The sequence below is a fragment of the Labrus bergylta genome, chromosome 5 (assembly GCF_963930695.1).
Source record: "Labrus bergylta chromosome 5, fLabBer1.1, whole genome shotgun sequence".
NCBI lineage: Eukaryota > Metazoa > Chordata > Actinopteri > Labriformes > Labridae > Labrus > Labrus bergylta.
Genome location: NC_089199.1, coordinates 15,676,052 through 15,693,235, shown reverse-complemented (window position 1 = coordinate 15,693,235; position 17,184 = coordinate 15,676,052). Strand labels below are relative to the sequence as shown.

General features: G+C 37.0%; 2 protein-coding genes across 5 annotated transcripts; one reads left to right on the top strand and one right to left on the bottom strand.

Annotated features, from left to right (window-relative positions):
* Positions 1–413: 413 nt before the first annotated feature.
* Positions 414–11,629, top strand: mitfa (melanocyte inducing transcription factor a). Of its 4 annotated transcripts, none has more exons than XM_065954975.1 (9): positions 414–602; positions 1,459–1,518; positions 1,776–1,871; positions 1,968–2,079; positions 2,463–2,555; positions 2,893–2,949; positions 3,571–3,646; positions 3,804–3,951; positions 4,814–11,629. In XM_065954975.1, exons 1-9 carry the CDS (start codon positions 570–572, stop codon positions 5,213–5,215), a joined length of 1,077 nt encoding a protein of 358 aa, XP_065811047.1. In that variant the 5' UTR covers positions 414–569; the 3' UTR covers positions 5,216–11,629. The 4 variants fall into 4 exon arrangements, with proteins under 4 accessions (XP_065811047.1, XP_065811046.1, XP_065811048.1 ...); XM_065954974.1 differs by having other exon boundaries at positions 1,459–1,671; XM_065954976.1 differs by having other exon boundaries at positions 415–602; positions 1,971–2,079.
* On the bottom strand, positions 11,269–16,105 carry eevs (2-epi-5-epi-valiolone synthase). Its single transcript, XM_020633775.3, has 5 exons — positions 15,924–16,105; positions 13,340–13,973; positions 12,833–13,072; positions 12,101–12,353; positions 11,269–11,682 (listed from the first exon to the last, which is right to left on the bottom strand). Exons 1-5 carry the CDS (start codon positions 16,070–16,072, stop codon positions 11,585–11,587), a joined length of 1,374 nt encoding a protein of 457 aa, XP_020489431.1. The 5' UTR covers positions 16,073–16,105; the 3' UTR covers positions 11,269–11,584.
* Between the last annotated feature and the right edge of the window lie 1,079 nt (positions 16,106–17,184).

Below are 17,184 nucleotides of genomic sequence, written 5' to 3'. Positions count from 1 at the left end.
CCCCAAATGATTTCCTGGCAAATCATACAGTTCGTCGTCTTAAACCTGCGATTATGACTGCTTAAAGATTGACAGATACATTTATTTGACCTCTTAAGATGGTTGAGTTCGTAAACGCCATACATTTGGGGTTTTCATATAGCCTTCTCTCTTGTGAAAACAGTGGTTTATTGTGTTCTCTTTGCTTAGAACAAATAATGTGTTATGCTAGATGAGCAGAACTAAAGATTAAACGATAGTTGGCCTTAAGCAAGCTTCAGTTCGCAGACTACTGGTCAACAAATAAAAAGAGTCTTTTGTGAGCCAGAGGTGGTGACGTCAATTGAGCTGCATAAAGAAATAAATTCACAGTTAAGCTTGAACAACACAGCAATAGGAGGATGGGTCTCAGTGTCTTCCTCATTTTCTTAACTTACATAACTAATGAGCCCTCAGCCCTAGATAAATAAAGTGGGGCTAGTGACTGCTCTTTGCATATGCTAGCTCACTATCCACAGTGTAGGCTTTAACAAGATAAAGGGATTATGGACCGTTTATAGATACTTTTGATCAATTACTACTCGAATAAGATGTTGGAGATGCTTGAATACAGCCACTATCAGGTAAGATGGGTTGCTTATGGGTTTATGTCTTTTTATTGAAACAGTTTTTTCTTTTACAAGTTAAAGTAAAAGCTTGTGAACTGTCAAAACTGCGTCATTGCCCTTCTTAGGTTGTTGTCTAAGCTTGATAAACGCAGTTCAGAGCCGCTCATGTCAACAGAATAAAGCAGTAATGTATAAAAGCTAAAGAAAAAGTGATCTGTCGCATCCGTATTGCACAATATTTTAAGTGGTCCAAGATTATTGAAAAGGATTATTATGGTCAACAGCAACGTTTCTGGGCAGAGTTTATGTCTCAGGGAAACAAAGTAGGCCTGTGGAAGTGGTAGTAATGTTGAAAAAAATATCTGCGACACACATTTGAATAATTAAATATAAAAATTAAATACATTTCCACAACTTTGTATGTGCATAATGACTGTAACAAAGCAAGGTTGAAATATAATGTTTGACTTTTAAAAGCGGTTTTGAGGTCAACTGATGAGCTTCTTACACAACAGATACGTCATTTTACTGCAAATTAGTAAAGCAACTGAGTTTCTATGTTTGTCTTTTCATGCAAAGACTCTGATCTGACTCCAAAACATAAGGAAATATCATAAAAGGGATGATAATATATCTTTAGATGTAAAAGGCTTACTTTAAAATATACTGTTATCAGGACATTCAATGTAATAAAGAAAATATTACAAAAAGCATTATTTGAAATCACTATTGCTTTTTTATGTCTGTCAGACATCATGCATTCATTAGCTATGGTTTGCGATTCTTGGTCCTTCTTATTAATCCACAATACAAAACCACATACTGGACCTGATGAATGAATAAATATGTTTGTAAAATCTTACTCATGTAGGTGCAGTCCCACCTGGAGAGTCCCACGAAGTACCACATCCAGCAAGCTCAGAGGCAGCAGGTGAGGCACTATCTATCATCCCCCCTGGGTGGTAAAGCCAACAGTCATTGCCCCAGTCAGCCCCCCGAGCATGGCATGCCACCCGGGCCTGGCAGCAGCGCTCCAAACAGTCCAATGGCCCTGCTCACTCTGAGCTCCAACTGTGAGAAAGAGGTGCCTCCTCATTAAACCACTTAAGACAATCAGTTTTATTGAAATGAAGATTACCCAATGAACCTTTAAAGTTTTTAAAACAAACTTGTTTTCCTAATATACAGATGGATGATGTCATCGATGATATTATAAGCTTGGAGTCAAGTTACACTGACGATGTTCTTGGACTTATGGACCCTACTCTACAAATGAATAACACGGTAATTTTCATATGGTATAGATTTAAAATATTGTTTTCATAACACCATCATTAACCTAAATTAAGGATATGTTTTTCTTTCATCACCTTTATTCAGCAGCTCCCTGTGTCTGGTAACCTTCTTGATGTTTATGGCAACCAAGGACTCCAACTACCAGGCCTTGGCATCAGCAACTCCTGTCCATCCAATATTAAGAGGGAATACACAGGTAAACATGAAAAACACTGTTTTAACTCATTTTTATTGGTAATCAGTTGTATTTTATTAGTTTTTTATTTTATTTTCTGTACTGATTTATTTGGGTTGAGTTAAAGTCATGGAGTGTGATATCATTTCATAGTAACGTTTGTTCACTTTTCTGAGACTTGACTATTAATTATGGTAATATAATGTGATTATATTGAATACATATTTGAGAAAAGTTTATAAGTTCAATTTGAGGGAAAATATGATTTATATAATGATGGTATCTATCAAATCAAACCCTTTAAAGTAAAATGGAAATGATGCATGAAGCATTTGGAAAAATTCAATATTGTGTGCAATTTGGAAATGCACAAGATACTATTAAGTCAATTATTTACCAAATAGTAACTCCAGCTCCTGGCATGAAGCAAGTACTGGACAAGACTGGATCCTGTGGCCAGTATGAAAGCTATCACAGGTCAGAGGGCTTTCCAGTAGGTAAGCACAGCGAAATGAAGAAAATAAAAATGATGATGTTCTGTAAAGTGTAACTTTGTGTTTCTTTTCAGTCTCACCACAGTTGTATATTTAGCATTTTGTGTGTTACTTAATTTGCACACAATATAAACCATCTAATGTTATACATTTGGGATTAGCATGAATTCCGCTTTACTTCCCACTAAAATCCACAAAACATTGAACCTATTTCCTATTTCCCAGAGAGCAACATAAAGCACTTCAGAGCATGGAAAACATAGTTTCAAAGTGCTAGAAGAAGTCATGATTCATAACTCTGTTTAAAAGAATTAATATCGGCCCATTTGTTGATTTTCAGAAGCTGAAGTACGTGCTCTTGCTAAAGAGAGACAGAAGAAAGACAACCACAACTTAAGTGAGTCAGTCAAACAGTAGTATTTCAAAGTTAGCTTTTTTGATGACTTTTTTTTGTAGTTTTAACTTACAGTGGCAAGAAGCTGGTATCTGTACAGTTTTAAAGTTATTCTAAGAAATACGACTGCAGCCTTCCAGAGAAGTTTTCTTCAAACATTATTTCTTAACTATTATTATTATCTTACATTTCACCCAGAATAACTGAATAGTTTTAAAAGTATTAGAAATAATACAAAATTATCTGTTTTTAATTAATAAAGATAATGTGTATTTGTACTGTTTTGTTAACACATTTTATGACCTGTAATTACTTTCAGGTAAACTCCAGCACACTGTCTAACTTGCAAACATACATTTATGTCAATGTTGACTTTTATCAGGCCTGATGAAGATCCAGTACTGAAACTTTGCAGATAACTGTATGACTGCAAGTTGAACAGAATGTGAGGGTTTGCCTGTGAGATTTTGATGGATACATTAGCCTCCTGTTCACCTTTGAACAGAATTAGATGAATTAGATGTACAAAGTATTTTTCTCTTATGAACTGGAAGAACACCTTTACAAAACGTCAAAGGCCGTTTCAATAATTGTACTTTCTTCCTTTTTTAAAACAAATTTCAGTTGAACGAAGACGGAGATTTAACATAAACGATCGCATCAAAGAACTCGGAACCCTGATACCCAAGTCAAATGACCCGTAAGTGTTTCTTTATTTAAGCTTATGAACACATCAGTCTATCAGGTCCTTCTCTCAACATTTAATGCTATGTTTGTTCTGTAAAGGGCTGTAAATATATCTGTTCTTTTATGGTCATCTGACTCTAACTGAACCCTTTGTCTTCTAAATACCCCAGAGACATGCGCTGGAATAAGGGCACCATTCTGAAAGCCTCAGTAGACTATATCAGGAGGCTACAACGGGAGCAGCAGAGAGCCAAGGAGCTAGAATGCAGACAGAGGAAGTTGGAGCATGCAAACCGCCATCTGATGCTCCGTATACAGGTAGCTCATTGTCTATTTGCATTTATTCAGTCAAATGTCTTGCTATTCAATGATGAAATGTTAAACCAGAGCTGAAGCCTGAGAAAAGTCTCTTTGGACCAGAATCAGGGATGGGCAACTTTGGTCAAAGCAAGGGCCACATTCATTTAATTCTCACTGCCAGAGGGCCAAATTGTAGTATACAAAAAAGATTACAATCAATTATGTCTCAAATTAAACTCAACATATACCAGTGATCAAATATCATAATGGACATATTTCTGGTTTTCATGATTTCATGGCAGATTTTGCCATGTTTTCTTCATGTTTCCAATTAATTGATATGTAAAAATTGACCTGAGGGCCACGTTGAGGGTTGATGGGGGCTGCACGTGCCCACCCCTGGACCAGATAGTCCTAAGTCTTTGTCCAGTAAACATAACATCATCATCACTATTTGTAATAGTAAATGTAAAAGGTGAATTTTAGCATGCAAAAATGCTAAACAGTTAGTGAACAACATAATCATTCTAGTTATTGAACATCAACAAGTCACTATGTTGGGGGCGCTGGTGGCGCAGTGGTTAGTGTGCGTGCCCCATGTATGGAGGCTGTAGTCCTCAACATGGGTGGCCCGGGCTCGAGTCCGGCCTGTGGCTCCTTTCCCGCATGTCATTCCCCACTCTCTTTCCCTGATTTCCGATTCTGTCCACTGTCCTATCTCTCAATTAAAGGCACAAAAAGCCAAAAAGCCCCAAAAAAAAAAAAAACAAGTCAGTATGTTATGCTTAAGCATTTATCTCACATTAATCACAGAGTAGCACTACGTTTATTAAAACAATATATTTTATGTCAAATTTTGTTTGTCTGTATTATCAATTAGGAGTTGGAAATCCAGGCCCGAGCTCATGGTCTCACATTGGTATCATCCTCATCTGTCTGCGCAACGGAATTGATGGCCAGAGCCATTAAACAGGAGCCCCTCCTCAGTGACTGTCCCTCAGATCTCTACCAGCAAAGCACAACTCCAGACATGTCTCCTCCAACCACACTTGACCTCAACAATGGAACAATAACCTTTGACCAGATACCAGCAGATGCTGGGGACCCTGGCCATTATGGAAACACCAGGACATGTAAAATGGAAGAATTGGTAAGGGATAACACCCTATCACCAATTTCACCAAATGACCCCCTGTTTTCCTCCATGTCCCCGGATTGCTCCAACAACAGCAGCCACCACGGTTCCAGCTCTGGTATGGAGGAGAATGATCAAGGCTGTTAGCATCATTTAATGCAATGAGCGATACTTGTACTGAGACTTTCTTTCAGCCCATTAATGAGGCACATCCCCTAAAGTGACTTAAAGGTCCAGTGAGTAGGCATGTAATTGAACTGAAAATGGTTTTTACCTTATCTATATTCCTGTATTTTTCCCCTTTTCCCCATTTTCATAACCCCAATGTTTAAATACTGTATTTTAATAGTTCTTATTTTGTACACAGTATTTTTAACAGTGACAGAGGAACAAAATACTAAAGTCTGCTGGTATATAGAGAGGCCAACAAAACCTTGAGTTTATTTCTGTTTGTCCAAAATCTACTTTGTACTGTTAGTGACAAAAGAAACTTAACGTAGACAAACATGATACTGGTGGTGAAGTGCAGAGAGCTGTTCTTTGTTCTTAAAATAATAACCTGTCCTTCTGAGAAAGGTTTTATCGAAAGAATCTTTTATAATGTGCTTTCAAACACATTGTGAATCTATTCTTATTCTGACTCAATGTAGCTCAATATAACATCACAACTTTAACTTCAAGATCTAATAAGTAAAGACACACATGGTCAGACAATAAACGGTAAAAGAAAAAAAACAATTCTTAGGAAGTTCTAAATATAGAATTTTAGGACCACTGTATAAAAAAAGCCATCAGGAAGGTGGGGTGTCTCAGAATAAGCAAAGTTGAAAGGGAACAAGAAACTTTAATTCAGAGTTAAATTTGTAGATTTTTGATATAAATCTCACAATTTCTTAACATCAGAAATAAAGTCAAAAACCACACACATAAAAACTTTGTGACTTTTTGTAACATTGTCCCATTTGTTACAATTTGCAAAATTCCGATGGTAAATGATGAATGGAGCTTGTTTAGTGCTTTTCTAGTCTTCTGGCTTTTACATGGCAGGTCACACCTACACATTCATACCTATTCACACACTGATGGCAGAGGTTTCTATATAAAGTGGCCATCAGAAATAAGTGATCCATATTTTTAAACATACATACGCCACCGACTAAGCAGCAAGAGCAATTGTGGTTAAGTGTCTTGCCCAACAACACATCTGACATGTAGCTGCATGAGCAACCAACTCCAACTGTGCCACAGCCGGCAGTGTCACATATTGCTTGATCTAAGTGAGCAGGGTATGTCTCACAAACACAACTGTGATTTTTGAATTCAAAAGTATTTATTAGTATCGATATCATTCACTGCAGGCATCATCCAAGTGTGCATTTATTCATTGAAGAGAAATTTGAAAAATGACTATGGTCACAGTGAAACACATTTGTAACAGTTATACCCAAACTTCATCATCTATTTTCTCAGTTGAAAGCCAGAGTTGCAAATCTCAGTGACTCTCAAAACCACTTTGTTAACATTTTCCACAGCGAGGATTCAAAGTGAGTGATACGTTTGGCTAAAGAAAGCAAGCTGAGATAATTCATCAGAAAACACATGCTGCTTTGTCCACAGGGGTCACCGAAATCAACACAAAATGAAAGCGCCTGTAAGCGGGACTCCTGGAAATATTCTCAAGAGGAAATGGAGACACTAAAATGTTGTACTGCTATTTTCTCACAAACAAAGCAAGTGCCTCCACATGCACCCCCAAAAAAGAAAACATGTTGTATGGTGCATCTTGTGTTCAAACTTTAATATTTTATTGATTACTTCCAACCTGATTATCTCGCATTTAAGTTTTGAGTTAATGGAAATCACATGATAAAAACTATTGCTTATACATTGTTTGCTTAATTGTCATGTGTTACAACTTCCCTTTTATAGTTTCCATATTTTTAATTACAAGAAAAATGTTGGTCTGGGTATAAGTGACTTGCACATTAGGATAAAGGAGTCTGAAACATGTTAGCCTTGAATTCCAAATTTACAAATTCAAACTCAGAAAAAGCTAAATTATATTTCATTTCACCATTTTGTAAGTGTTCTGGTGCCTGTTTGTACTCAATGGAGTATTGTCCTCTAACATCTCAGCGGGCGTTGTCTGTATGAAGGAAAATATTCAATGTGAAGAGCGAAAGGGCCGGAATGCATTTGGGAAAGACTGGAACTCATTGGCGGTCTTTTAACAAATATCAGTGTGTATTTGCTGCAACAATCCCCTCTTACATGTTGTTTCTCATCACCAACTCTTTTCTCAGAACTCCAGTTATTAGTCGAACAGTAAACACTGCAATGGACAGAAAAGGAGTCTTGGCTGGAAGTTCTTTATTGCTTACTGCTGGCTACATGGAGACCCCGAACAGTTGGCCCTTTTTGAGGCTATGTCATCTGTTAATCCCCACCAGAAGGACAACAGCTATCTACAAATTGACCCAATAAAACACCTTACCAAAGTCAAAACAAAGGTATTTGTAATCACACAAACTAAATGATAACACAAATCAACTTAGAAACTAATATAAACAAACAAAACAAACAACCCCTGACTTTGAGGCACAGCTGTCCCAAATCCAACAGTCTTTGCTTCCTGAAAACCAGCACTGCGGCTTTTAAGCACTGAGGCTAGGTGTACCTCGTTGAGTCATTAGTAGCTTCACCTGGGCAGAGCTAAAGACAACAGGAAGTGAAGAAGTAACAAACAGCATAAGGAAACATACAACTGTAACACATCTGAGAGGCCACAGATCTGTGTTGGGAACAAACACACTGCCACCTGCATTGAGACATTTCTAACTTCCCTGTGTTGTGTTGACCTATATGTTATATTGTGTTTATGTGGATATATGTTTTATTTATTTAAAAGGCTGTTATAGTTGTATGTGTACTTAAGTTGGGTACAGTCTTTTGTCAAGTAGTCTCCTTTTCTATTCTTTGCATACCTTCCGTAACTATTAAAATATATTTGATAAATATTTGGAGCTGAAGACTACACAGACGACCTTCCTGATGTGCCACCTGCAGACAGTCTATTCTGTATAAAAGAGTAAAAATGTGTGTGACATACAGGAACGTTGTGAAACTTGTGTAAATGTTAGTCAAAATCTCATGCTACAATTCTACAATTGTACAATTCATTTAGCAGACGCTTTTACCCAAAGCAACTTACATCAGAGAGTACAACACAAGCAAGGATCGAGAAAAGAGGAAACAATGTCAGTAAGTGCCAACAAAGAGCTTTGAGTCCGATTTTATGGATCCCTGCTTAAAACGGTGACCGACTTCTTTAAAAGTACGGCTAACAATTTATTCAACAGAGATGTTAATTTCATAGTGTCCATACTTACATAATCTCTGAATTGATTTTATTATTGGGCCTAATCGAGTTCACTGTCCTTCACTGCCCATTATCACTAGAGAGCACATTTTCTCAAGTTTTCTGAGCAACCAAAATCTTCCTATCATACCTATCAGCGGGGCCGACCACACCTCCTCATTAAGATACTGTAAGTTTCTGTCCGTTCCTTGCTCTGAGAACATTCCTAAATCACTCCTAAGCTAAGACTTCTTGCTAGGATTTTTTAAGCTAATTAGGAGCTCTGACAGTTTCCCCTGAATTTTTGTAAAAAAAACGGGCCCTATGGGCTTGTACAACCTTATTGTGTAGATGTGAGTGAGGGCTTTTGTGCAATATTAATGCATTTCAGCCAAGTAACAGGATACAAAGCAGACAACCTTTTACCGAGCTGTATATAAAATGAAATAACAGATGTAAATAGTTAAGAGCAAGCAGCAATGACAACTAATGCCTGAACATCATTTGAAATTCTCAATGTGACATTAAGTTAAATTATGAAAGGAGAAAAAAGTATATCTCAGAATGTTTTTTTTTTTCAGAATTATGGACCTAATCGAAACAGGAAGACTGTTTCAACTCCTATAGTATTCCTTTAACTATCCTATATTCTCTAATTAAGTCATCATCATCCCTCTCTCTCTCTCTCTCTCTCTCTCTCTCTCTCTCTCTTTGTCTTCCCGCTAATTATGGGTATTTGCTCTTTCAGTACTTATCCAACCAGATTTTGCCACGATCTCCAGTGACCAATAATCCTGCAGTTGTCTTTCAAAGTCATTCTCTCTCTCTCTTCTGCTGTTAGTTTCCTGTTTCAGTTCAATCGCTGCGACCCTCCTACACCTCAGTCATCTCTAATCGATCTCAGTGTAAAGGTCCAGCTGCTGAGCTCATCCCACGTCCTTCCTTCACCACCAACACAGACACCAGTGAGGCTCCATTCAGAGTATCCTATCCTGCTCTTAGCCTCAGTACCCCTTTCAAGTACATGAACACATAATGATGGGGTCTAATTGAAAGAAATGCAAAAGACTTCAGTACATTATGTCAGAGTAATTGTCTGTATAGTCGGCCTAGTCTTTTGTTTCTTGAAAAAATAAGATACATAAAGACATGTTATTCTAAGATGACATATTATCTGTGCTTTAACACTTGCGCAAAACTCCTGAAAAAAAAAAACTCACTAAAGTCTTCACTGCGGGTGGATGAGGGGGGATGAGGTTTATATCCTGGGACTGGCACACGACCAGTCTGTAGCCTGTATGCATGCAACCGGTGCAATCCCTGTGCACGTACAGCTTTTATTTGAATTTGTTTATTTATTTGAATTTATTTGAAAAATTGCTCTTAAGAGTTCTTATCAGCATCAAAACCACCCTAAATATCGTCATGTCATCATCAATATCATGATCAACGTATCATCTTCAACCTCTAAATTCCAATAAAGGACCATTGTTGTGGTTTTGAAAAGCTGTTTTATAGGCTTGTTCTGAGAAATATCTTAATATCTATGGTATATTCTAGGTCTGAAACACATTAAATTAGACCAAAATTCATAAGCGAATTCATTGCAATGCGTAATTAAGACCTTGAGAAAAGCCAAGCAAAACCCTGGATAGTTGTCTTTGTTGAGCTTGAGACCTGAGCAGTGCAAAACAGAAATAGCATTTTGGTCCTAGTTTTTTCAGGTATTCAGAAACAGGGCCAGCAATTGTTTAGCATAGCTGTTTGCTTGAATAATTATATTGGCAGCTGTTTTTCTTTAGTTTTCTATTTCAATATGTGCGAAAGACTTCAATGTTATTTTTAAGTTTGTCATAAACTATGACGGTGAATTAAAAATGATCTATTGTGGTCCTTTATAACTGTTGTTGGATGTAGTGTCGGGTTAAGTGTTAAAAACAAAAAATTTAGCTCATTGAAATTCATTGAATTAAGTTGAAAATCAATCTAGTTTTATTTGTAAACAGTGGCCTCAAATTATTGTTTAAAGTGGTATTCTAATTCAATTAAAAATTAACAAGGAAGGATGTTTACATATATATTTCAGAATCTGAGATATTCTCATAACACACCCACTATCAAACAGTAAACATCTTTAATAATCAAAGTCACATCTCACAGGCTTTAAGGAAGAATGTGTGACTTTTTGATCCAGTAGATGTTGCCCTTGAGCGCCAGCATGAACCAAAACAAACTGCTGTTTGGCGACACTACGGCTATTCTGAAGCCTCCGCTCTCCTCAAACCCCCCTCCACTCACGGTTGCACGATGGAGTTATAAATAACAAAGCACCATAATTAAACACCATTAAGCCGAAGCAGCGGACAAACTTGTCCTTTGCTCGAGCTGCAACTTCCTGTGGCCTGCGTTGTTGTGTTAGCAGGCTAATGTTAGCACACTTTGGTTGACTCATACAGTAGCTTCACATTGCACATACATTGACACGGAATGAACATGATCTAAAGACACTTATGTGACATCCAAATAAGCAGTGAGGCTGTGTTATTCTTCTTTTCTCTAGTCCTTGACTTAACAGCTTTATACTCAAGGCCATCCTGTCCATGTTGACATGATGTAAACACGGCTCAGACAACAGTACAGCTGGCAAGACTCAGGCTTGTCACTCAATGTAGACAGTCATGACTCAGAGACACATTTACACAGGATATACTTAATTCCTCTGTATTGATGTGTACAATATGGCACATTCTTCCTTTAAGAGAATGGATAGCTAGTTGCTGGATTCATTACTTGTTACCCCCTGATTTCCTCCTGGTAATCAAAACAAAAAGAGGACATGTAAAACTGTTAAAATAATGCTGCTTTTGTTTTATTTAATCTGTTTACAGACATTTTAATTGATTGGCAAGGCATGCAGCATTGGCAAAGAAACATTAGAAGAGCACATGCTTGGCTGAAATCTGTAGAAACAAGTACTCGTCGTGCCAATACGAGACATCTGGTCAATGTTGTCATAATGTAAAAATACATCCTTGAATTGATTTCTACTGCAATCGCTTTGCAAAAATAATTTGAACAATGAAAATACATTCATATACATTCCCTACATAATTTTAAAAAGTTATCACACAAAAACCGTAAGTGGTAGCATGGGCACATTAACTCTCACTGTTGTTGTCCAAGGGATTGCTCAGCTCATCACACCATTTTTCATGAGCTCTGTGCAGGATCTCACAAGATGTTTCATTGAAAATTTCTGCAACGGAAAAAAAAAAAAGAGTGCAAAGTTATTCTGCTTTAACTGTACTGAACATATATTATGAGTTTGAAGCTCTGACAACAAATCTTGCAGACACCTAATTTGGTTTTTCAATGCATTTAGAAAAGACCTATAGGATCTATTTCTCTGACATCATGTACATAATGAGGGTACATTGGCATATTTGTTTTAAACAAGATGAATAAAAGTACTTAATAAAGTTTGGGATTTCCGTCATATTTATACAGAATAGGTCACAGATGTCAAAGTGAAGACTCTACTCTCACTTAATCAGCCCTGCAGTTCAAAGGAAACTTCCTGCCAATGTCCTCAACACAGCCAGACTTTCAATACCTATATCCATCCAGACTTCTCTGCTGTTATATTAAGACGTTGTAACTCAAGTGACTTTTACCTGATTGCCCAAGACCCATGGGCAGAGGCATTCTGACCAGACCTCCAGAATGCTTAAGTCTATCCTGCAAAGACCTTTGTATCAGCTCCATGGTACAGGCCTCATGCCAGACTGGCAGCTCCAGCTCCACCATACAGTTGATTATCCTTTGCTTCTCTTCTTCTGTCAAGTAACCACTTTCTTTGGATACATACACCATGTAAGACATGTCAATGTTCACTGCCTCTCCATGCAGCAGAGATGGGAGAACTTTCTGTATGAAAAAGAAAAAAAAGAGATTGCAAAATGAGGAGTATTATAGACTAGCATTGAACCAAATAGTGGATCTTTATTTAGAATTTATATAAACCTACAACAACATTTATAGATACAATAGGATGCAAGTATTTAAATGTAGTTTTGCAATTCTGTATTAGGTTTGTTTAAGTTGAATAAATACCAACCCAAACTATAGACGTGCATTGTCAAGAAACAGAACAACTAATATTGTGGAATCTTGACTATATGCTGCTCAAGGGGAAGTTAGCCTCTGTGGATGTATCATATGTTGCAAAGCGTGCAAAGGGCCACCTATTTTATCCCCATTTGCAGAGCCAGGGCTGAAAACAACGTCACATTGCTTTTCAGCAAATCAACGCAAAATGGATGGCACAAGAACTGTTGATGACATTGATAAATTTGACAAAAAGTGTTTTATACTACAATCACAAAGCAAATATTTCAAACATTTACCATCTCTAATGCTGGGCTGATTAGGTGGCCGAAGTCCACTAGTCTGTTAAGATCATCCTCCCACAGGTTTGGGGCTAGCTCCTCCAACATGGTTGTGATGGCTATATATGTTGCCTGTGATGCAGTCTGCAAGCAGTTGTTTCCATACGCACTGTTGTCAGCCTGGAATTTGGTGTCCAACAGCATATGGCCCTGTTCCTCAAGAATCTCAAAGAGGCCTCTGTGTTTCATCAAGGCCATCTGTAAAAAAGAAAATATTGAAAATCTAAATGAGCATTTTGTGCACCAAATAATTAAGTACGAACAATAATGAACTACCTGAATTCATCACCCAGAGACAATGATAATTACATGTTCTATTTTTGCTTGCAGGAGGTAGTGAGTTCGTTTAGCTCCTGACAGGTACTTGTACTGGTCAGTGAAAAATGATGATCATATTTTCACTGGAATTGTTGTTTTTTCAGTAGCAGCTCAAGGTAAATATTACACAACTTGACTGTTATATACCTTTAACATCTCAGCCAGACCGTTGGAGATGTGTCTTCGGGGAACAGTTTTTATGAAGGACAGGTCTAGGAAGGAAGCGACAGGTGGAATGTAGGCACCCAGCTTGTTCTTGCAATTTGCAAAGTTAACCCCCGTCTTTGCTCCAATGCTTGCATCGATGTAGGCGAGTAGTGTGGTTGGTACCCTGATGTAAGGGGTACGTCTTCTGTAAAGTGAGGCAGCCAGGCCCACTATGTCCAGGCATACCCCTCCACCAATTGCAATGATGGGCTCTGTGCGGCGGTCAAGAGAAAAAGAGTTGACCTCTTCTACTATGTTCAAGACCATTTCCATGGATTTGTTCTCCTCAGTCGTGGGTAGTGCCAAAATCTTGTACAGAACATTGTTTGTCTCTAAATATTCAGTAAGCTTAGCACCATAAATTTTGTAGACTTCTTGGTCAATGACCACAAAGCGTTTTATTGGCTCAGTGGATTTTTTTAAATCCTCAAGCTGCTGCGAGTCAGTGATGTGGCCAAGCAGGAGTGTGTCATTGCTTGGGTCCAGCAGGCCTCGGCTCTCAGTAACCTTGTATGTGAACACAATGGGGCTCACAACTGTCCAAGAGATCCCCTTTTCTGTCTTGCTCTCAAAGCTACAACACAAAACACATGAAGACATCATTATTGTAATAGGATAAGAAAAGCAATCACTGTAAACCAATTAATTTGTTTAAATTGAACTCAATAAACTCTTTTGATGGATTGTTAGATACAATTGGCTCAAACTGATGCACTGAGCCCTCGGGACACTAAGTTTCTGTATTTGTAATGGTGGGCAATATGTAAATATATGAGAGAAATATAATCTCATATTTCTAAGGAAAAAACATGAACTTAAAATATGGCAATGAAAATCACTTTCAGCAAAGTGTAAATTAAGGATAAAATAAGGCTATTGTAGTGTAAATATAGACGTTTATATCTTGGGACCATTTGTAACCCCCTTATTTTCCTCAGACAGTCCCTGGACTCTGATTTGAGAACCATTGTTTTAACTTGAAAATAAATGACATGTTTCAACCTTACAATACAAATAGCAATAGCTTGAAGCAGTCTTTTATTGGAAAAAAAAAAAAAAAAGCTGGAGGGGAGAGAAAACACAGGAAAACACCAACACACCACAGCCCATATCAGCCGGAAACAGGCTTTACCCACATTTTCTTTTATTCCCATTGCTTGTTGTAGCTGCAGTTTTTTTTAATTCTTTGGTGTTTTATTTCGTATTTTTATCCACACTTGTTCGCTACAGGGTAACATGATAACACCATCCATGAACAAAACTTATTTCAACGCTTTTGATGCTGTATGTATACATCCGATGCATCGTACCTGTCAACCCACCTGTCATCCAATCATGGCTCTGATTGGATGACAGGTGGGCTACTGGCTGTGTCTACGTGTTGTCCAGTGACAGAAGTAATGTCAATAGTGCTCAACAGCGTAGGCATCCAAAGTAGGCACAAACTGCAAGATATTACAACACTTCTATTAACAATATAAACACAATAACAATGATAAAAATTACATTTAAGAAGAAGCGGTAACATTAGCAATGGGTTGTGGGTTCCTCGACTCTGGAAGAAAAACATGTACACAGTCTTGTTCCTTTGCGTATTTCTCTATTTTTCAATTCCATTTTTGCTCCAAATCAAATGTTTTATTGTTACGAGTATTTGGGTAGATGGTTGTCTTGGGTCAAGGCTTCAATCTTCTGATATAAGGATTTAGTGAAATGGCAAAGTAGGATAGGGACAGATCATATTGTATGTAGCTTCTTCTATTACAGTACACACTTGACCTAAGCTAGAGTTCTGTACCTCCTGCAGATGTACAGTCAAAGTGAAGTGCAGAGCCTTTTTTGGTAGAGGTCAGGGTGGTTAATGTAAGAACCACATGTGACACTGACACATTGGCAAGCCTGCAGTTCTAATGTTACTCCTACTAGACCAGCAGTCAGCCTAAGTTTCCACAACCACAAGGTTAATGTTATCAAAGCACAACCGTACTTCTCCTCTTAATGCTTTCTGTTATTTATACCCAAGTTTCTTGTTTTTTTATGTTTATCAGTGACAGTCCTCTTTTGTGTCCATAAAATATTAAATACTTAGAAAGAGATACAAATATATATATAGAAACATTAAAAACGTATTAAAGAAATTAAGTATTTAAACTAAAACGGTTGTAATGAGGATGCTTCTATATATTGTTTCATATTGTTAAATATGAAAGCTTAAATGCTTCATTAAAGTATATGTATTAAATAATACATGTCAGAAAGTGCTACTACTAACAAAGAACCATTAATCAATCAAAACATTTTTAATCAGAGAGTTCTAAATCTTTCTTCTAAGGGCACTTAAAAAGAAATCCAGAGGGTACTTTTTGTTTTTTTTTATCAGCAAGTGGCAGGCAAAAACTTCCTTTCAACATTTACAAAAACCTCAGAAATATAAAAGAGTAACTTCATGACATTGCTTCCTATGACTCACCCACTTTTTAATTTCATTCATGTGTTTGTAATTGAAAAACAATGATATACTCACATTTTTGCAGCAGAGACAGAGTCAACTGTGTCCCTATTGACCTTCTTTCCTCGTTCTTTCCTGCATTTCCAGGTGTCTTTTACCCTTACTAAGCTGAACTCTGTTTTCTTTTCTTTAATACCGTTGTCCTTCAGATGAACCTTTCCCATTCTTGCAAGAGTGTGAAAAGAGCTCGCCCAAGTCTGCAAGTCCACACCAGCAGTCTTTATATACATAATTTTTAGAAGCCTGTGTTGTAAGGAGGAGCATACATAACCAGTGTGTCTACATGCCTTTACATGTTCCAGTTCAAGAGTTACATAACTTTAGCTAATAGTTATTTTAGTAATAGTTATAGTAATTTTACGGTGAAAAAATTATGTTGTGAGTGATAGTTAATAATGTTTGCTAATTATTTGTAATGCTATGATTTATGTTATGCTAACAGTTTATTTTAACATTTTATACTCTATATAAAGTGTTTTTTAATGATTATGAAATATTTGTTAACCCTTTCAGAGATTGTTAATGAAACATCTATAAACATTACATAAATACATGGACTATATATTTGTTACACTTTGTTAATGGTTAATACATATTTTGTAAAGAATCTATTAACATTATTTGGATGCTATTACAAAGTTGCAACTAAAAATTATAATATCTTGTTCCAACTTTTTGATGACCACACAAATAATGTTTATAGCAGTGCTGCACAGTATTTATGAACCATTTACAAGTATTATAAACATCAGTTGCAACTTTACAATAACCATCCAGATAATGATGGTAGATGGTTTATAAACCAATTATTAACCACTGATGAAGTATGAATTATACAGCTAATAAACGTTTATAGATGATTTACAAAGTATTAATAAGATATTATAATCTTTAGTTCCAACTTAATGATAGCCATCCAAATAATATTAAAAGATGGTTTACAAACCAATTATTACGGTGGCCGGTAGGGGTCAAACGCTCAGCAACTGATGAAACGACATATATTTAGAAAAACGTGCAGCATATATAGAAACACTGCACATTCAAAAGCAAATGCAAACTAACACAACAAATGCAAAGCTGCCGTTTAACAAGACCTAATTTCTCAAAGTTGTGTTTTTCCCCCCTACATGTTTTAAAGTCATATTTGCCTGAAATAGAAAGTGGGGCACAGCCCCGGCGAAGCGCTCCGGTGGTGATTAGATAATAAATCCACTTCCCTGTCTCCCTCCCGCAAAAAACACAACTTTGACCAAAGGCTATAGAGGTTACATGA